This window comes from Phoca vitulina, unplaced genomic scaffold (genome assembly GCF_004348235.1).
Source record: "Phoca vitulina isolate PV1807 unplaced genomic scaffold, GSC_HSeal_1.0 scaffold12, whole genome shotgun sequence".
NCBI classification, from domain to species: domain Eukaryota; kingdom Metazoa; phylum Chordata; class Mammalia; order Carnivora; family Phocidae; genus Phoca; species Phoca vitulina.
In genome coordinates, this window is record NW_022589715.1 from 33,501,598 (window position 1) to 33,523,306 (window position 21,709).

Sequence of the window (21,709 nt, forward strand, 5' to 3'; positions counted from 1 at the left end):
TCATGGATCTCAGCATTGCTTAAACATTTTCAAACATGAAAACACATTAAAATTCTTTTTTACAAAATGTGTTCAATAGGCTGGACCTCTACAGGCAAAGAAAAGTGTCATGAAGGGGCGCCTGGGTGGCTCAGTCGTTAAGTGTCTGCCTTCGGCTCAGGTCATGATTCCAGGTCCTGGGATCGAGCCCCGCATCGGGCTCCCTGCTCCGCGGGAAGCCTGCTTCTCCCTCTCCCACTCCCCCTGCTTGTGTTCCCTCTCTCGCTGTATCTCTCTCTCTGTCAAATAAATAAATAAAATCTTTAAAAAAAAAAAAAAAAAAAGAAAAGTGTCATGAAATAATTATCTGGATAAATCAGGAAGAAATCATTTTAGTTTGAATTTATACTGTCATACATTTTCTGTGTTCATGGCATTATGGCACAGCCCAAATTTCCCTGTATATAAGGATTTTTTAATCTTTTTTTTTTTTAAGATTTTATTTATTTATTTGAGAGTGAGAGAGCACAAGCAGTGGGAGCTACAGAGGGAGAGGGAGAAGCAGGCTTCCCGCAGAGCAGGGAGCCTGATACAGGACTCCATCCCAGGACCCTGGGATCATGACCTGAGCTGAAGGCAGATGCTCAAACGACTGAGCCACCCAGGTGCCCCGGAATTTTTAATCTTGCTTTTTATTTTATCAAACATTCAAACATTTAGAAATTTGAATTACCTCTGGCCTTATTTCTGACTTATTTATGACTGTTTACATATATAAAGCATCTGGCAAATAGTAGATACTAATAAATGGTAAATTTACCAGGCAATTTTCTTATAAATAATTATTATTATTTGATTTCCAGCAGGCGACTTTATCCAACTAGAAAAACAGTAGGTGTCCAAGATTCAGAGCATTGTAAAGAAACCACTTTGCAAACTCCAAATGTATCATGGAGATTTTTTGTTGTTGGAAAATGTTGAGTGAGAAGAGAATTTTTCATCAGATTTCTTCAATTCCATGAACACCCCCCCACCTTTTTCTTTCCAGTTTTCTGAGCGTGTGAAGAAAGATGGAGAGGAAGAATGAATGTATGCATGTACAAAGATTTTTTTAATACTTCTGTGCAATTGAACAACTGTGATAACAGAAATTTGTAGAGGAGGCTATTATGATCTTATGCTTACACGTATATATAGTTTTCTGCATTTCTTAGGTAAATGGCATCCAGTCTCATCTACAGAGGATTAGAATTACTGAAATTACAACTATAATAGCCCATATAGTTATGTAACGTTTTTTTCACTTCTCTTTTCATGTGAAAAGTGGTTTAAATATTATTCATTTGAAAATCTTCATTACATTACAAATAAAGAGTTGTACAGGCAAGTCATGTCAGACCATTCCTTTCTTTTTTTTTTAAAGCTTATTTATTTCTCTTAGTAATCTCTACACCCAATGTGGGGCTCGAACTTCCAACCCTGAGATCAAGAGTCACACGTTCCTCTGACTGAGGCAGCCAGGCGACCCCCCTCTTTTTTTTTTTTAAAGTTTACTTATTCATTTTAGTAACATGCCAGACCATTCTTAAGAAAATACTCCATTACTTGGGGCAATTTTCAAAATGCCTAAGAAAGGTACCTGTTATTGAAATAAATCTTTTGTTTTTATAACATTTCTTGGGGCGCCTGGGTGGCTTAGATGGTTGGGCGTCTGCTTTCGGCTCAGGTCATGATCCCCGGGTCCTGGGATCGAGCCCCGCATCGGGCTCCCTGCTCCATGGGGAGCCTGCTTCTCTCTCTGCCTCTGCCTCTCTCTCTCTCCCTGTCTCTCATGAATAAATAAATAAAATCTTTAAAAAAAAAAAAAAACATTTCTTAAGGTAAAGATAATTGAATGCTTAAATTAATATTAAACAAACAAACAACTTCTAGGGTTTATACTCTTTTTCTTCTGGATTTTAACCATAGTTCTGAAATACATTTTATGAAAATTCAAAAGTTTCTAATTTAGCTAAATTAGAATAAAGCTCTTTTTTTAAAAAAGACCCCATTACGCTCTATGTTCTAGTCCCTCCATATGATACTCTTTTTCTTTCTTTTCTTTCTTTCAATGTTTTAGAATTCACATTCATATGGAATAAGAATGGAAAGAGTTTATTCCTTCTAGCAAACTTCTTCATGCTTTATTCATTCATCTTGTATCAAGGTATCCTGGCATACTTTTCACTTTATTTTCAAATGCCTTAACTTTCTGTGTTTATTTCCCCATCTTAAAATGGCAATAGTAATAGTTCCTACCTCGTTGGGTTACCATGAAAATTAAGTGAATACATATGATAAAGTGCTTAGCAAAGTCCCTGGCACGTAGTAAGTGCTCAGCAAATGTTAGCTGTTCCCATACTCGCTGTTTTTATACTACCTTCACCTTCCGATCTCTCTGGGCGTATGGTCTGGCTGCTGTTTGATTCTGACATTCTCAATGAGTACGTTGAAATCAGCTTGAAATTGTTCAAGCCTAGTACCCCCCCGAAGACAGGGTGAGGTGCTGAGATTCTTCTACTAATGTATTTATGATGCTTATTTGATCTCTTAGAGCGGAATTCCTTCTCCTCTGGAAATATGTTTTAAAACTTCTCCCAAGAGGAAAGAATTGCACAATACAGAATACTCAAAAATAATGTATTTTTTTCAAAGATTTTATTTTTAAGTCATCTCTACACCCAACGTGGGCGTCAAGCTCTCAATCCCCAGATTGAGAGTTGCATGCTCCACCAACTGAGCCAGCCAGGTGCCCCCAAAATAATGTATTTTTGATGAGCCCACTACAAACTGCACATACCATGTTCCAAACATTATTTGGGGGGACCTTCTCAGGACAAATTCTTAAGGAATCCCTGTCCCCATCCCACCCCAACAGATACCACAATGGCATAATCTAGTGCCTTGTTACTCAAAGTGTGGTCCATGGACTATCAGCATTAGCATTAGCATTTCCTGGGAGTTTGTTAGAAATGCAGAGTTTCAGGCCTTTCCCCAAACCCACTGAAACATAATCTGCACTTCAATAGGCTCCCCAGGCAATTCATATATACAGTAAAGTTTGAGAAACACTGATCTTGTTGAGGTTCTGCTTTTTTTCTCCTCCAGCGAGCCAGGATAACGTCATATATTTTATAAACAGATCAGGATTCCTCAACCTCTGCACTATTGATTTTTTTTTTTTTTTTTTGCAAGTATAGTTGACACGCAATGTTACATTAGTTTCAGGTGTTTCACAACATCGTGATTCCACAACTCTATACATTATGCTCTGCTCACCACAAGTGTAGCTGCCATCTGTCCATATCACACTGCACTATTGATATTTGGGGCTAAATAATTCTTTGTTGTGGGGGGGCCTGTTCTCTGCATACAGGATATTTAGCAGCATCCCTGGCAGCAACCCACTAGATGCCAGCAGCATCCAATCCCTGAGCACTTGTAAGTACCAACAATGTGTTTGTATTAGTCATTATTATACTGGTGTTTATTGTCACCTTCACCCCCTGATCTATCTAGGCTTATAAGGCGCTGTGTTGGATTCTGACATTGGCTAACAGTGTGGTTGTGTGAGGCAATGTGTGATTGCTAATTGTCTCCCTGCGAGCAAAATTGCCCCCTGTAGAGAATCACTGAAATAGATCCACTTATTTTGCTACGTTCTTCATTTCTTCTAAAGTCAGAGCAGATGATAGAACATTTTCTATCGTTGTTAGAATCTATTTTCAGTTTATTATATGAGAAGAAGGCTTTGAAACAATTTTGATAATACCTTATCAAAATTCCTTTATGTGTCCAAGTACACATGAGGTCTTACTATTCTTGTCTGCTTTTCAAGTTTTCTGCTAATGGCCATAGTATCTGAACTTCTTGTGATGAGACAAATGAGTCAGATCTACTAAGTGTGAGAATTAAAGGAAGTAAAATGGCCTTCCTTGGAGTGGCATCTAGCAGCTTCTCTCTTTTTGTTTAGAGTTACAGAGTTAGAGAATTTCACATCTGGTAACATCTTCTCATCAACATTAATTTCCAGGGCTTCATTTAATTACAAATGCCAAAAAAAGATTAATTTGTGAATTGAACAAATATTTATTAAGTACAACTAAGAAGTTGGCACAAAGCCCCTGCCTTTAAGGAATTTATGGGCGATGGAAAATTGAGATCCTAATTCCGCCCCACTCCCCCCAGACTGTTCCTCCTGTAGCCAGTCTCAGAAAAACAGTGCTCCACCCTTCCAGCCCCTCAGGCCGGAATCCACGGAGTCGTCCCTGAATCTTCTCTTTCTCACACATCCCAAACCATTTCTATAGGAAGTCCTTTGACTCTACTTTCAAAATATACTTGGAATTGGAGTACTTCCATGAACACCATTCTGGTCCAAACCACAGTCAACCTGTGGATGAATGCAGGGTCTCCTAAGTGGTCTCCCTAGTTCTACCCTTGCTCCCAGGCTATTCTCATCACAGTATATAGATTGATCCTGTTAAGATTTGAAGTCAGGTCAAGTCATCATGTCTCAGTTCAATCACTTGGGTGGTTCCCAGTCTCACTGAGAAAACAAGACAACGCATTTACAGTGGCCTACAGTAAGGCCCTACCTCATCTGCCCCCTTTACCTGGCCCCTTTATTTATTTTTTTTTAAAGATTTTATTTATTTATTTGAGAGAGAGAGAATGAGAGACAGAGAGCATGAGAGGGAGGAGGGTCAGAGGGAGAAGCAGACTCCCTGCCAAGCAGGGAGCCCGATGCGGGACTCGATCCTAGGACTCCAGGATCATGACCTGAGCCGAAGGCAGTCGCTTAACCGACTGAGCCACCCAGGCGCCCCAACCTGGCCCCTTTATTGCTATGACTTCATCTCCCCTTACTCAGTCAGCTCTGATCACAACTCTGGCCTCCTTGATGGTAAAGATTTAACAACAAGCTCTGAGGAGAAAAAGTCCTGAATTTTAGCTGACTTCTATAGTACTCCTCCCATGACCAATGTCAGGCTACGAATATGATGTCACAAAAGGTGGAGAGGGGCACTGTAGCACATCGTTATGTAGTATTTCCATCATGCAAACACCATTGATGTAAGTAATCTCAAGAGCATAGAGAATAGTAAAGTGCAATAACATGGTTAGGAAGTGGTGACTTTTGAGTATTTATTACCTTGGTTTTTAATATAATTTATTTATTCAATAATAAATTTATATATAATTTAATTGTTTATAACGGCTATGTTTGACAACCAGCTCGCAAAATTCCTGAAAACTTAACAATTGGTTCCCAGGGCTGACTCTAGCTCACCACTATAAATAACACACCAAACATGCTGTTGCCTCAGGGCCTTTATTTCTCCATCTGCATGAAAAGCTCTTCTCCTAAATACTTGCAAGGCCTTCCTCTTTCATCTCCTTCATGTCTTTTTTTGAATGTTACCTTTTAGGTGACACCTTTCCCTAGCCACCCTGTCTAAAACTGCTCCACCCCCAACTTTTTATTTCGATACCTTGATTCATTTTTAACCTTAGCACTTATCACCATACAACACACCATTTCTCTGACTTGTTATTTACTTCCAATGTCCTCCATTAGATTTAAAACTCAATGAATGCAGGGATTTTTGTAGGATTTGTTTCCTTCCAAATCTGCAGCATTTAGAACAGTGACGGGTAAATACTTAGTATTTGTTGAATGAATGGGTTAGTGTCACCTCTTCATTTCCTTTTTTTAACTTACTTTTCTGATTCTTGTTGCCTAATAGGTAACGACACGTTTATGTGTGAAAGAAATAGCATATGTTTCTGTCTAGGCTACAGGGACTAATTCCACCTTCCCTAATGTTTTGTTTTACTTCTTACATATTTTTATTTTTGACTTAGAAATGTAACTCTGTGGTTTCCCCTGTCCTGCTTGAGAATGATCCTAGTTAAATGATCTTTCATTTCTCATTTCTCCATGAGTAAGAGAGTCTGGGACCTATTGTTGAATGTCACCTCATAGAACCCTATAAACTTCTGACTGTCTAACTCTGAGACTTGGCAGCCTTGTCAGTTGCTTTTTTTGCTATGTTCTCAAAAAGGCAGCAACTTACTTGCAGACAGTTGCTGATTCTGCTCCTGACTGATTTGAGGTTTCATAGACTGCATATAGATTATTTGCTGAGGTCTTAGACACATAAGGGAATTTAGCTCCCCAAACAGAATATTCATAATTTTCCATAAACATTTTTGACATTGTAAATTGAGGTTGATAGGAATAGGACTATGCCTTTCCAGGTTAATTTTTCTTGAAAAGGGTATCTCTTCTATCTCACCTCCATGTCTGAGCATCATACACAATTATACTGTTGTCCAAACTATATTGGTAATGTTTTTAATCTATGGTTGTGATGTGATGTATTGTTTTATGAAGTATTTTTAAGAGCAAATAGAAAAACATTTACCTTATAAGATATTCACAAAGAAATATTTCTCCCAGTGTTTCCTTTTAGGCCTTACAAAGTTACAATCATGCCGTAAGAGATTCATTGGAAGAAAAAGCCCATGGAATTGTGAATTTGTGCTCAATACGTGAATACTCCCAGTGAGTCACACTCATGTTCAGTCTAATGCCCATTTTTACGACTGGTAGGAAGAAGTACATGTTGGAAGGTCACTGCTGTATCTCTGAGTGCAAAGTGGTATTAAGTTTCTCAAAAAGAGTGAAATGACCAATTCCATTTTTAATAGATTCACTGCATATTCTTACTTTAACTTTTTTTTTGCTATATTATATGGACATTTAATCTTATTATTTATGCATTCCTTGAAGAGCTCACAGTTAGAGGAGATTGTCTTCAGAGCCAAAAGATTAAATTAAAATGCTTATTTGACTCTGGTGTGATCGTAGTAGCAAATATTTATGGCTTTGATAGGGAATAAACAGGTAGTATTCACCTATTGTGATGGGTATGTAAACTGATACAACCTTTTTAGGGGTTACCTTGGTAGTACATATTATAATAACAAATATAATGTCTTTCACACCGTTGTTCCACTTTTAGGATGTTAACCTAGAGATAAATTCACATTTGTGCCCAAAGATTAATGTACAGGGATATTCACTGCAGCATTATTTCTTTTTTCTTTTTTTTTTTTTTTTTAAAGATTTTATTTATTTATTTATTTGAGAGAGCGAGAATGAGAGAGAGAGAGAGCACATGAGAGGGGGAAGGGTCAGAGGGAGAAGCAGGGAGCCCGATGTGATACTCGATCCCGGGACTCCAGGATCATTACCTGAGCTGAAGGCAGACACTTAACCGACTGAGCCACCCAGGCGCCCCTCTTTTTTTTTTCTTTTAAGATTTTATTTATTTATTTATTTGACAGAGAGAGACACTGCGAGAGAGGGAACACAAGCAGGGGGAGTGGGAGAGGGAGAAGCAGGCTTCCCGCCGAGCAGGGAGCCCGATGCGGGGCTCCATCCCAGGACCCTGGGATCACAACCCGAGGTGAAGGCAGACGCCCAACGACTGAGCCACCCAGGGGCCCCAGTGCAGCATTATTTCTAAGAAGGAAAACCAGAAATAGCCTATTGTGGAAGAAGATGTGGAAGGCTATGGGACTGTTAACAAGGATGAGGTGGATTTATATATACTAATCTTTTAAGTAAAAAGCAAATCACTGAACAATATGTATGGTATGATGTCATATATACTGAACAAAAACAAAGCAAAAATATTTGTAAATGCATAGAAAATACCTCAAAGCATACATACCATACCCGTAATGATGTTTATTTCTGGGCAGGAAAAATAACTGGGGGGGATACACAGAGGGGAATTTTACTTTTTACTGTAGGTAATCTTTCTCTATTGTTTGAATTGTTAGCCATGATCATGTATTAATTTCTAAATTAAAAATAATTTTAAAAAATAGTGGTGCCTGGCTGACTCTTTCGGTGGAGCATGTGAGTCTTGATCTTGGGGTTGTGAGTTTGAGCCCCACGTTGGGTGTAGACATTACTTAAAAATAGAATCTTGGGACGCCTGGGTGGCTCAGTCGTTAAGCGTCTGCCTTCAGCTCAGGTCATGATCCCAGAGTCCTGGGATCGAGTCCCACATCGGGCTCCTTGCTCAGTGAGGATCCTGCTTCTCCCTCTCCCTCTGCTGCTCCCCCTGCTTGTGCTCTCTCTCTCTCTGACAAATAAATAAAAAAATCTTTAAAAAAAAAAAAAAAAGAATCTTAAAAAAATATTTTTTTAAATAGAAATAAGTAGTAAGTGCTAAAAAGGAATTTATGAGTTTCTGTTTCTCTTATTTCTGATGAATGTTATTGTTTTGTAAGACAATGTGAACTAGTAGAAAGAACACGTAAGTTCTAATGTTGACTCAACTACTGTGGTGTGTACCTATGTGTATATGTATGTGTGTTTGAAGAGGGGGAATCGAGAATGAGATTGCAAAATACTAACTATCTGACAGGGTTACTATGAGAGTCCAGTGAAATATTGTACAAAGAAGTCTCAGCCTGCTAGATAATTGGCAGGCACACAGTGCAGTATACTTACATTTCCTTATCCATATCCCACTCCAAGGTTTGAAATCTGTTTGATTCCAGTAAATGAAGGTAATGAAAAAAAAATTAGATGCGTCAGACCTGTGTTCTGAATTTGATCTTGAAAATACAGTGATCAAACATCTGCTCCCATCACTTCTTTTTATACTTGTTAATAACAAGCTGATATTGAACACTCCATTTTGGCTAATTCTGGGCAAAAATGATGGGCTAAATATTTACATCTGATTCACGATAATTAGACAGAGATGACTTCCTAGGGGGTTATGATTTAAAGATCAGATGAAAAGAGACAAAGGGACAGCAAACTGAGACTATTTGAACTTTACAGTCCACACAGTGCTTTATGGGTCACACTGCTCCTTCATAGCCATTTGATCCTTCATGGATGAGACAGGCATTAATGATGTCAGCCTCATTAAATGGGTGAGATGGGTGAGAAGGAAACTGAGGCCCAAAGAGGTGAAGTGACTTGCCCAAGGGCACACTCTGAACAAAGCCAGGTCTTACTCCCAGTCAGTTTTTACTCCTAGTATTCTGCCATTAAAAAAAAAAAAAAAAATCGGTGGCCTGGTCCAAGAGCTGAAAATGTGGAGGGAAAAAGTTTTTTTTTTTTTTTAAGATTTTATTTATTTGACATTAAGAGAGACAGAGAGAGGGAACACAAGCAGAGGGAGTGGGGGAGGGAGAAGCAGACTCCTTGCAGACTCGCGGGCTGATCCCAGGACCCTGGGATCATGACCTGAGCCAAAGGCAGATGCTTAACGACTGAGCCACCCAGGTGCCCCGGAAAAAGTTTTTTTAAAAACAAGAAATCTCCAGTTTTCCTGGTAATAGAATATAAGTATTCCAAATGACCAGTGTATACCAGGTATGTTATATATTATGGTTTGGTATTATTCAATTAGGCAATGAATAAAAATCTTAGGCCTGAAAGTCATCCAATAAATACTATTTTGGTAAATCCAAGAGTTGAGTTATAGAGTTTTTCTTTATTGGAGGGTGAGGGAGTTATTTTTTTTTTATCTTTGAGAGAGAGAAAGCGATAGAGAGAAAACAAGCAAGCAGCGGGAGGGGCTGCTGGGAGTCGGATCTCACAACCCTAATATCATGACCCGAGCCAAAAGCTTAACCAACTGAGCCACCCAAGCGCTCTGTGAGGGAGTTATTCTTAAGTAGTTTTGGTGTTAGCCATTGTTCATTCTGAGAAAAGATCTGCTGTTGAAATTGCAATTTAATAAATCATTGATTAACCTCTTGGTGGCACAATGGGCCTAGAAAATTTTGGTGGGCTACTTGCTGTTTAAGCAAAGAAAAATCAGTAAACCTGATTTGGAGGGCACTTGGAGCAAAACAAGCGAGGCAACCACGTGAAAGTCCACGTGCATGTGACTTTCATAGAAAATGCTATTTGGGATGATGAAGAATGTGAAGGGCAGCTATGCTGAGAAGTCAAAGGTAGGGGCAGATCAAGGGCATCTGGTGGGAGGCTGTTGGCATGCACCCTAATCCAGCAAAAATACCCAAGATACACTAATTACAGGGATTATAGTGTCTTCGTTTCTAGGAAGGGTTGGTTGTTGGAGCAGCCAAATCCCAGCCCGGGGAGACACCGAGTTAAAATTTGAAGCAGCCTTTCTCAAGATCCAGTCAGGTACCTTTTCCACGACTCTGAGATCACAAGGCGCCAAGAGTGCATGCCCCCACATCTCACCCTAACCTCTTTCACGGTTATTCTCACCCTCAACTTCCAGTCCCCAAAGCCCGGCCTTTAAAATGGATGGTCCGAGGCCTACAACTGGCCTCCGGTGCGTTTTCGCTCCTTTTTTCCACCCCTCCCGGATTAAAAAAAACAACTGGGTGTGCCCTCCCTTCTCAAAGCGGGGCTCCCTTCCGAGGGGGCGGGTCCTGATCACCGCGGGCTCAAACCCCGCAGGTTGGCGGGAGCAGGCGGGGGCGGGCCGGCGCGGATTCGGAGAGAGCCGAGCGAACGCTGCCGCGCGCCGCGCTCAAACTCGCGCCGCCAGCAGCTCACGAGCTGCGCCCCACCCTCTCCGTCACCAAAGGCTCCCAGCCAATGAGCGGGCCGGAAAGGCCGGGCCTGCGGGCTAAGCATTGGGAGGGGGAGCAGCGGGAGGGGGACGGGAAGTCGAGGGCGGGCTGCACTTGATTGACAGGTCGCTCGCACCAATCCTCCGCGCGGCTTGTCTTCGCTCTCTTCTCAGCTGGGCTCAGCTCTTCGTCCCACCTCCTCCTCCTCCACCCCCCTCCTTGCTCCTTTTCGACCCGCCCCACTTCCCCTCCCCCACTCTGCAGGCAAATCGCTGCTGGAAAGAGGCGGGGGCCGAAGCGGCGGGCTCGTGTGGAGACTTGAGGTGGGATTGACGGGCGATCTGGCCAATAAGAGGTAGGCTGATGGCGCGGCTGTGGCTGGAACCGGCCAATGGGCAGGCGGGCTGGGGGCGGAGGCCCAGGTTCCAAACGCTCCGCGGCGCCATGGGCTGAAAACTCAACCGAGATGGAATCTCCCAGTCTGAACCGGTTTCAACCGGTTCCGAGTTTGAGGCACTAGGAGGAGGGGGAGAAGCGGCTGCAGCGGCCGCGGCAGGAGCAGCGGGAGCTACAGCATCAGCAAGAGCAACAGTAGCTACAGCCCCGGCGGCGGTGCCTGTTCCAGTCTTTGCTGCTGCAGTCTGTGCAACCACCCAGAGGGGGAGGGGGGAACCACCAGTCGCTGAGGAGCAGAAGGGGGGAAAGTTTAGGCGAGCCTGGGTGGGGGGGCCCAGCGCCGGAGCCGCGTGAGAGAGGGAGCCGTATTTTGGTAGGGGGGAGTCGGACTGCAACTGGCAGCAGAGCGTCCCCCGACCTTGTGGACTCTATATCCCCTACTCCTGCCGCTTCTGCTGCCGCCTGTGGCTGGAGGGTCCCCCTGGGGCTGAATCTTTGGGACTTGACCCCTTTCCCCTCCCCCTTCCCTCACTCCCCAGCCAGGCGGGAGCATTTATTCCACGGATTAATTTCCCTTCCTTTTTTGGGGGGGGCGGGTGGGTGTGTGTCGTGGGGGGTGTCCCTGAAATAGTAAATATTGTTGAGCTTTTTTTGCCCTTATCTTCGTTTTTTTAATTTCCTTTTTTAAGGTGGGAAAACTGTGAAACCCACCTTGATTTCCTCCCCTCTCCCCCCTCCCCACCTTCCCTCGCCCTAATCCCCCGACAAGGAAAGAAGAAGCAGTTGGTTCAGTCTCTGGGTAAGTCGACTGTGTCTTCGGGGCCGAGGGTCGGGCGGCGGCCGGGCGGGAGGAGGCCGGCGTGGGGCGCGGCGGCGGCCGCGGGAGGCGAGCCCGGGAGGCGGCGGCGGGCCCACAGCAGAGCCTGCGATTGAATGGAGCCGCTTCTGCCGCTGGGGGATGGAGGCGGGGAGGCGGCCGCGAGAGGGTAGCGCTTGCTGGGTTATTCGCGTGTGCGGGTGGCGGTGGAGGAAGGCGAGGAGCGTGATAGTGAAGCGAGGCCGGTGTGGGTGTGGAAGGGCTTCCCCAGCCCAGGGGGCTGGGGAGAAGTTGGGGTGATTTCAGGAACATCTCTGTAAATTATTAGGAGTGGAAGTTTCCAGAAATATTTAGTGCAGCAGCATTGAAACGTCCGCCTGCATCACGTGGCCCCTCGGTGGAGAGCTTGGGATCGGGGGAGGGAGGGGCTGCCGAGTCCCTCCTCCTCCTGCAAGGAAACTCGAAATCTTTCTGGTTTTTTGCAGAGTAGGATTAGAAGTAGGAAGGGTTAGTTGATTGTTCAGGGTTCTGTAAATGGGATTCCGTTCTGTAGTTTGTTGGGGGGGGAAGGGGTTGAGTGTGTTAAGTGACCGAATCGTTTACTGCTGGCATTGTACAGTGGATGATGCCCTGATTCTCCTTCATTCCGATGTCTCCGAGTTTGGGATGGGTGGGAAGTGGGTGTAGTAGAAGAAGCTTTAGAGATTTCCCCGGCCCGGACCTCCTCTGATCACGCAGAGGCCATGCTGCATTGAGAATGGGGCGGTGAACTTCAGGCGCCTGGTCTAAATGCCTCCTCCGAGTATGGGCGGGGTGAGTGCGTGCTCCGGTATGCTATAGTTAGAACTGCTGCAAATCGGTTCGGGTGGGAAGCGAGGGGAGGGCGGGCCTTAGTGAGGTGTGTTTCTACTGAATGAAGCAGGCAATTGCCCACACATCTAAGTAGCAGTCTCTCCTTGTAGCGACTTGTTTTTTGACCTACTACTTAGTAATCATAAAGCAACGGTTATGGCTTGGATGGGAGCTGGCAGTGTGCAGCTGCCTGCTTATTCAGTTAGAAGTGGCAGTGAAGGTATTTTGGTAGTCACTTGTAGAGTCACATTGCTGGATAATCCCTTGTATATGCTATCCAGTGAGTGGATTTTAGGATTGAGTGTCCCAAGGAGAAAAGAAAGCGATTGTGGTTTCACGCTCTCCCGCGATGGCTGTTTGCTATCTGCCTGATTGTGTATCTTAAGCGTGTGGGACACTGCTGTTAGTGGAAAGAATGTTTTGGAAGCTGTTTGATTTGGGGGACTAAATGTGCTTGGCTTTGACCAGAAAGCCGCCATTTCTGTACCGTTCAAGAATAGGTAGGTCATTTCGAAGATAGCCGCTAGTTCTAAGGATGGCAAACTACTGTATTTAACACGAGCTTTTATTCTAAACCTGATTTTTCACAAGAGTTTAGCTCGAAGAACTCTGTAAGGACAATGTACTTGAAAATGAAACTTTTTATAGTCAAATTGTTCTTTTTGTTTGGGTTATTAAATTATGATAGGACTACATAGGAGAAAAGTTCGTTTAGTTTTTAACCAAAAATTAAAAACCTTTGATATGTACATCTTGGTGCTTTGTGGCATTGTTTTTCAATCTCAATTTTTAAGACTGTTCTGATCTTTAAAATGTTATGGTATTTGATGCGAGGAAATTTACACATTTGGTGGAATATATATGTATTTCCATTTTTATATTCGTATGTAGATTAGAGATTTTTGTTAATGCATGTCAGATATTCTTTTGGTATTAAAAACATTAATAACTGCTATGAATTTTTGAGATCTCATCAGTTTTTGCTGTCAGTAATGGGCTGAACGATTTCAGAGGAATAAAAATCCTTGAACTCTTAATTTCTCAATTTTTACATTATCTCTAACTTATTGACTCATCATTTACACTTAACATTTTTTTGTAATTGGCATTACCATTAAATAAAGCATTTGTGTTAAAATTGAAATTGCTGCCATTGTTAACATTTTTAAACTGCTCTCAAGAAGCCAAGAAACAGTCTTTTCCCTATCCTATCAAACATAATGTAATCAAATCCCACCCATTTCCTGATCCTGGAAGGTTTTTTAAGAGGGGGAGAAGTGGAGGTAACCAGTTGACTTTGTTGGGTCTAACTACGGTCAACCAGGGGTTCTTAACCTGAGGTTTCATGCATGGCTTTCAAGGTGTCCTGGATTTTCTGTAATTGTGTACAAAATTGTGAGTTTTTAAAATTTGACGGGAGCTATCATGTTCTTCTGATTGTAAGGCATCTTGACCCCAAAAGGTTAAGAGTACTGACTTAGCCAGTCAGAGTAGAGTGGCACTGGCTTTGAAGAAAAAGCAAAGATTTTTATAATGCTGGGCAACAAAAATGTGAATGTGTGCCAGCATCTTGGATTAGAATCCTCTTAAAAGGGTAACATTGCTTATAAACTGGTAGGTTTTAGCCAGTGCATTATGTGAGGTGAAGAAGTTCGTTTTTCTGTTATTACAGAATTTGTTTTTATTTGGAAAATATTTGGAAAGCTTTTGCAGTTTTTTACCTTGCCAATGAATACCTGGAAATTGTAAAAAAAAAAAAAAAGTTTGACATGGTGCCGTAAAGTGTTTTTCTAGACATATGTTCAAGGAATTTTAATCTCCAAATTTATTGAGGGTTGAAAGAAATAGATGGTTTGAATATAAAAATTTTAAGTTCTGCTAGTCGTTGATACATACAATAAGAAAACTTGGATACCACATTTAACTTTCAGCATCTTCCTGTTTTTTTCAGCATATCTTAAAAATTAAGGTAACATACAGGGAAGGGAGCTTTTACTGAAACAGAAGGCCCTATTTAGGAAGGGGGGAAATCCACTTAAACTTTATCTGTACTTAAAAATTTGAGATTGACTTTGAACTGTATCAATTTTTAGAGCCATAAATTCCTAGTAATGGTTTCATTAAAAGAGGTTAGGAGTAATTTTATTTAAATACTAGTAGAACAGTAAGATTTTTGGGGGAATTTAAAATAGACATTAGAAAAGTTGAATGGACCTTAACTAAAGCAGTTACGGAGTAGCTAAGTATCTTCAGCATTTAGTTGCTTTTACTGTTATTTATTTAGGTAGTCTCTAAAATACTCATAATATTTGTAAGAACATGGTTGAAGTAAAATAACTTGAGTAGAAAGTTTCTGACTGGTAATACCAAAATTTCATAGGCACCTTAAATTTTTTTCTTTATTTACAGTAATCTATGCCAGCAATTATGACAATGTTAGCAGACCATGCAGCTCGTCAGCTGCTCGATTTCAGCCAAAAACTGGATATCAACCTTCTAGACAATGTGGTGAATTGCTTATACCATGGAGAAGGAGCCCAGGTAAAGAAGCTGAGCGAAACTTTATAACATTATTAGAGTGCAATGAAGTTATTCGGTTAGAACAAGATTTTAAATTACCGCCTTTTTAAAAAGTGTTCCATAGTTTGTATTAAATTGGAATTATATATTAACCATTGAGAAGCGGTCTGCAGAATTGCATTATGTGCATTATATTTTGACGTGGTTAGAATGAGATGTTTTGGAATATTATTACTTGTTCTGTCTTTAAGAAACCTTTAGCCAATTTAATGAAAGATAGAGCCTAATGTATCGAATGTTTTACAGATACTAAAGGTTGTATCTTTTATGTATGTAATATATTTGGAGTTAAAAGATCCTTGTATTTTTGAAATATTTGAATTACAGAAGTACTTCACTGATAAAACTTGCTTTAAAAGTCCAGCAATACCAAGCATCTTAAATTATTTGAATTTAAGACTTGTAAAAGTGGTATATTAATGTAGGCAGTTATCTTACACACATAATCCATGTTTTGATGAGTTTAAAGTTTTTGGGTTTTTATTTTTTTAAAACACCCAATTGAATGATAGACAAGACAGGAATGTTCATAATTTTTTTAGGTTTTTCTTATAAACTGGGTAATCTTGAATCTTCACTCTGTGGAGTTAATCACATGAGGAGTTTTAAATTGTAAAATTTTCTGTTGTTGGATTTAAAAGTCTTTTAAGATGATGTGACAAAAACCAATAAAATTTTGTTGCCAAAATATTATATTCCTAATAGATGATGTCTAGTTAGTACATGTCTTGAAGATACTAGTTTATATTTGCATAATTTAACCCCGAGTGCTATCATACTTTTTAAAAACCTGAAAGGTAGAAATTGTATCTTTTATAGATGGTCCAAAAAGCATGATGTATAAATACTAGCACGTGCATAAATATTCCATTCCCTCTGAAATACATTATTGGTTTTAGTATATATATAACAAAGAGAAAACTTGAAAGGGGGCCATGAAAGTTGTATGAGTGGTAAAAATTATTCTGCAGATTTTGTAAGGTTGGTCCGGTTTTATAACTCCTAGGGGGCTTTTGGTCCGCGTTCTTGTCTCCAAAAGCCTTCCTGAAAAGTTATTCCATCCATATGTGTTACACATACCATGTAGTTGTTTCTTTGTGCTATACAGTCAACGTGGAGCTTTAAGCTTCATTTCATTCTAACATGCATGTATGGAAAGCAGCTACTTTAGGAAGAAAGTAGAGAAGTAAGTTTGGGCTCAACTTTGAATATATTAGAAGCACAAGTCTTCTAAGCCATTAGGAAGATGGCAATTTAATTTTGTCACCTCACTTAGCTGCTACTGCTGTTTAAATCTTTGTTCTTTTTTAACATGGCTCACAACATCTAAAAGTATGATGGATAAACAAAGAGATCAATATTCTTCTAGGCTTATAACTAAGAAGTAATAGTAATTTTTATCATGAAGAATATATTGGTGGGGTGCCTGGCTGGCTCAGTTGGAAGAGCATGTGACTCTTGATCTCACAGATGTGAGTTGAAGCCCCATGTTGGGTATAGAGATCACTAAAACAAAAAAAAAAGACTTTAAATATATGTATGTTGGTGCTGCTGCTGCTGCTTTTAGTAATGTTTCACATTAAGATTTAATGATTTGTTTTAAATTTGATTTTTTAATAAAATGTAGACTTAGGAAAGTGTTTTCTATTTATCAAGGCAAAATAAACTTTCCCAAAAGTAAGAACTTTTATGTCTAGTTATATCATAAGACAAATCTGTTACATATAGTTGCAAACTGCTATTTGTCATTGTTATAGATAAGGAAATGGAGGCTTAGAGCTCTTAAAGTCAGCTAAAAACCTTTTATCTCAAAGTGTGTCTTTACACTTGTAGTTCAGTGGATTTTTCATATGCTGCCTCTTTGGGGGTCTTATTGTGAATAAAAAGAAGAAAGCTGTCTTGGAAAACGTGTTTTTAGTGAGGAGTGTCTTGTTTTAGTCCAGTAAGTTTTCTAGTCATTGCTCTAGAGTTTCACCTACAAAGTTACCTACCTCACAGGAGACTGGAAGATAGCAGGGTTTGTAAAAGCACCTGTTATGGTGCCTCATACTTAGAAGGCATTCTGTTTAAAGGGTACTTTTGGAAATATAAAGGTTTAGCATATTTACACAAACTCATTGTTTTAAAATATTGTATGGTTTCTTAATTTTTTTCCAGTCTCATATGTGCTAAAAATGGCAGCTATAGAAATTATGCTAATTAAACATTAAAACTCAGAGGAAGCTAATTTTTTTTTTAAGGATTACATAATTTTGGAGGTGAAGAAATTGTTAGAATGGTGCCTTTTAATCTATACCCAGAGCTTATGTCCAAATGGGCAATATAGAAGGATATTTAACACTGTAACATTAGGGCTATCTTGTCTTCTAAGTATTTTTCTATTTTTAGCCAAGTTAGGCAGCCAGCGGGAAAAATATATGGAAGAGTTGGGTGTTTTCTCCAATACTGTGTTAAGTGACTTGAACTCTTAATCTATTGCTTAGCAACTAAAATACTTTCACCATTCAGTAAGTAACACAGGGAGATACCAAATTCCCTCCTTTAGTTTCCTTCCGTGTCTTTTTTAACCCCTTCTGGAGTTTTAGTTTATAAAAGAATATTATGTAAGGATAGTGGGGTTAGGACAAAGTAAAGACGCTAAGACTCAAATACTAGAAGTGACTTTTATGGACGACTAAAAGGAAAGGACATGATTTATGCAGTATTAATGATAATAGTGTGGTGAGTATTCACTTATGTGCACAATGGTCATCATTTCAAAAGTTCTGATAGAGTATCTTGACCAAATAACTTTTGCTAGGCATGGATCTTTGATATACCTCATGCTCTTGTTATTTGTTACTATTTTATGTGCAAGAATATAACTAGTGAGAAATGAATAGATCTAGTTAGATACTCTCTGGGAGACAGTCAAACATTGCTAAAGTGTGCTTTGGCCCTAGATAACTCAGATCACTATTCTTTCTGCTTTTTGTCATTATATAGCATAATTATAACTCCTTAAAACTATTAGTCCTTTAACGAAATCTAATCAAAATATGTATATTTTAAGAGCTTATATTCTAGCTTGAACCCTGTACTTGTAGGTTGGAACCCAGGCAACTGGTTTTTCTTCCAAGTTCTATGGTGGTTCTAGTGGTGTTGTCAAGGTACAAAACCACTACTTAGTGGGTGTATATTTTTAAAGTTTTCTTTTAAACAATAAGCAGTGTATATTGCTAGTTGGTTGATGGGGGAAACCACTATATCTGCTACCTAAGGAAAATAATTCTTAACATCAAAGCCAAAATAAGGAACATGATTTTTTTTTTTTGTAAGTTGGAATAAAACCTAAGTTGAAGATTTTGAGGTGTCTGTCAGAGATGGTTCAAATTGGAATGCTTCTTTCCCCCTCTTTGATGCTTGCTTTATAACCCATAAATTAAACCCTTGATCAAGTTGAATCAATCTAACAAAGATAATTGACAAACTTTAAAATTACCAAACTTCTTACTTACATGTGATAGAACTAAGTAAAAGGTAATTAGGGAGGATCCAGTTGAGCTACAAAACTGCCTTTAAAGGTGAAAAGATTAAGCTATTACTTCTTGAAAAAAATTAATCGAATTAATAGCCTTGGGTAAAATGTGTTCATATCATTAAGAAACTATAATGGTTGAAATGAAGAGACTAGATACATAGTGTCAGTATGGCTAGGTCTCTAAAACTCCATTGTCTGTTATACCTTATAATAAAGCTGAGGGAAAGTGTCAAATGAAAAGAGCAGATTGTAGTGTTTTTTATAGTATACTATTTATATAAAACTTAGTGACCACACAACTATATCACTCATGAAATTTATGCACATGCTGAGAAAATAGGGACAGGAAAAGACACCAAATTCATGAAACTCATTATCTCTAAAGAAGGAACAAAAGGAAGGAAATGGCACTGGAGAAAAGGTATAAAGGTGATTTCCATAAGTTTTAGAACTTTTACGTTTATTTTTTTATTTTAAATTTTTTTAAATTTTTTTTTAAGATTTTATTTATTTATTTGACAGAGACACAGTGAGAGAGGGAACACAAGCAGGGGGGGTGGGAGAGGGAGAAGCAGACTCCCTGCTGAGCAGGGAGCCCGATGCGATGCGGGGCTTGATCCCAGGACCCCGGGATCACGACCCGAGCTGAAGGCAGACGCTTAACGACTGAGCCACCCAGCCGCCGCAGAACTTTTATGTTTAAAAGAAAAACAAATACAAGTAAAACAGTGTTAACATTTGTTAATTGTAGATGATGGATATATAAGTTTTTCTTATTTCTGGGTTTGCATTTTAAAGATGAAAACGGGTGCCTGGGTGGCTCAGTAGGTTAAATGTCTGACTCCTGGTTTCAGCTCAGGTCATGATCTCAGGGTCCTGGGATTGAACTCACTCCCGTCAGGCTCCGTGCTCAGTGCAGAGTCTGCTTGAGATTCTCTCCCTCTGCTCATCTCTCCCCCTCACTCTCACTCTGTGCCCTCTATCAAATAAGATCTTAAAAATATGAAAACAGAGTTTTCAAAATAAGCTAGGATTTGATACGAAATTTAGAAGACTTTCAGAGAACAGAAAAAATGCGTATTTACAATAAATTTAAGAGATTTTTTTTTAAAAGGGGTTCAGGGTCTTTGTGTTTTTTATGTATCTATAGGTATTTGAGGTTTGTAGCCTTACTTAGACCTAGTTTTTATCAGTTTCCCCAAGGAAAAAAACATGTATAATTTTTTTCCCCATGAAATACATTTTTATAGGTAAACTTTGTTGGAGATATCTTGGTAACTTGTAAGACGGAGTACCATTACGTAATTTAAGTATATGTGAATTTTTATATGTTGCTTTCAGTTAAGTGCTGAGAACTCCCTTTACGCTAGAGAAATCTTTGTTAGCATTGGTTGAATTTAAGTTCCTTTTTGAGAATACCAAATAAAGTAGTAGATTGCCAAAAAAAACTACTGTTTCAAAGGGATGTATATTCCCATTTTAAATTGAAGTTTAAGGGGCACCTGGGTGGCTCAGTCGTTGGGCGTCTGCCTTCAGCTCAGGTCATGGTCCCAGGGTCCTAGGATCGAGCCCTGCATCGGGTGCCCTGCCTCTCCCACTCCCCCGTTTGTGTTCCCTCTCTCGCCGTCTCTCTCTGTCACGTAAATAAATAAAATCTTATAATTAAATAAATAAATAAATAAATTGAAGTTTAAGAGTGATAGAGGATACATTTTTATTTCTGTATGGACTAATTATTTCTTGAGTGTTTCAGGAAGTTAATAGAATCACTGTCCTATTAGGATTTGTGCCTTGCTCAATACCATTTTAATGAATGATTAAAAAGAATAAGTGAGCTTAAAATTATTTTCATGTAATATTTTAGCAAAGAATGGCTCAAGAAGTACTGACACATTTAAAGGAGCATCCTGATGCGTGGACAAGAGTCGACACAATTTTGGAATTTTCACAGAATATGAACACGAAAGTAAGCAAGTGGTGGTTTTAAAATCCATTATTTCTTCTTTTCTTCCAGTCATAAACTTTGAGGAAGGTATCTCATTTTTAGTATTAGCATTTGTTATCTCAAATTATTTAATATTGTTAACTTCAAAATTGAGTCTTAAACATAGAATGAATTCTTGCAAATAGTCCTAAGAATTATGAATGAAGTTTTGTAATTGGGACTAGTATGCAAGGTGGCTTTTTTGGTTGCTTTTTTGTTTTTGTTTTTGTTTTTAGAATATGTATACAGATCTAAGTAGCATAAATTCTGAATGTTATTCAGAGATGAAACATCAGAGGAATTATTTTGGGCAAGTAATCAATATAATAATACAGGCTAGGCACCTCCAACACCAAGTTGTGTGGGCAGCATAAAACCCTGCTCCATGGTACCAATGCTTTAAATGGGACAGCACTCAGTTTTTATTTGCAATTGAAAAATGTTATAATTTGGGTCCTTTTTTCCTAGTTTGAACAGAAGGGTTGATCAAAATGTGTTTTGACTGTTTTAGGCTTGATGATTCACACTTCTCTTTAAACTGCCTTAAAGTAATAAAATACCATGCATGGCATTCTGTTTAATACACACAAGATTTCCACTTGGTATACATTGTGTTAAAACAGAAAATAGCCATTTTCACATCTGTTTCTGAAATCAGACTGTATTAATTAACAGTTTTAAAATATTAATTAGTTTTGACATCTTGTAAATTTTAGGGCAAAAATACAGTCCAGAACTTCCTCAAAGTGCTAACCTTAAGTAACATAATAGTGTTTGCCTGTTTGCTTGCCTGGTAAATTTTGCTTTTTATACTGACAGACATTACTAATGTTTAAGTTGATTTATCAACAGTATTTTTAAAAACTCAAAATTTGTCTTGTGAAAAATGAGATGATTAGAGGAACAGAAAGAAAGCAACAGGTAAAGAATTCTTCAATTTACATAA

General features: G+C 39.4%; 1 protein-coding gene across 3 annotated transcripts in view; it reads left to right on the forward strand.

The window, feature by feature from the left end:
* Positions 1-11,036: 11,036 nt before the first annotated feature.
* Positions 11,037-21,709, forward strand: part of XPO1 (exportin 1) — a 45,478-nt gene continuing 34,805 nt past the window's right edge. Inside the window, exons 1-3 of one of the 3 annotated variants that reach the window (XM_032410901.1) lie at positions 11,037-11,809; positions 15,089-15,220; positions 20,644-20,745. Coding sequence is in view for 2 of the 3 variants with exons in the window: in XM_032410899.1 (XP_032266790.1) it covers positions 15,095-15,220; positions 20,644-20,745 (228 nt within the window). In the remaining variant the exon portion in view is untranslated. Of the gene's footprint in view, positions 11,810-11,979; positions 12,641-15,088; positions 15,221-20,643; positions 20,746-21,709 lie in introns of those variants that run through there. The other 2 variants (XM_032410899.1, XM_032410900.1) reach the window with 2 other exon arrangements.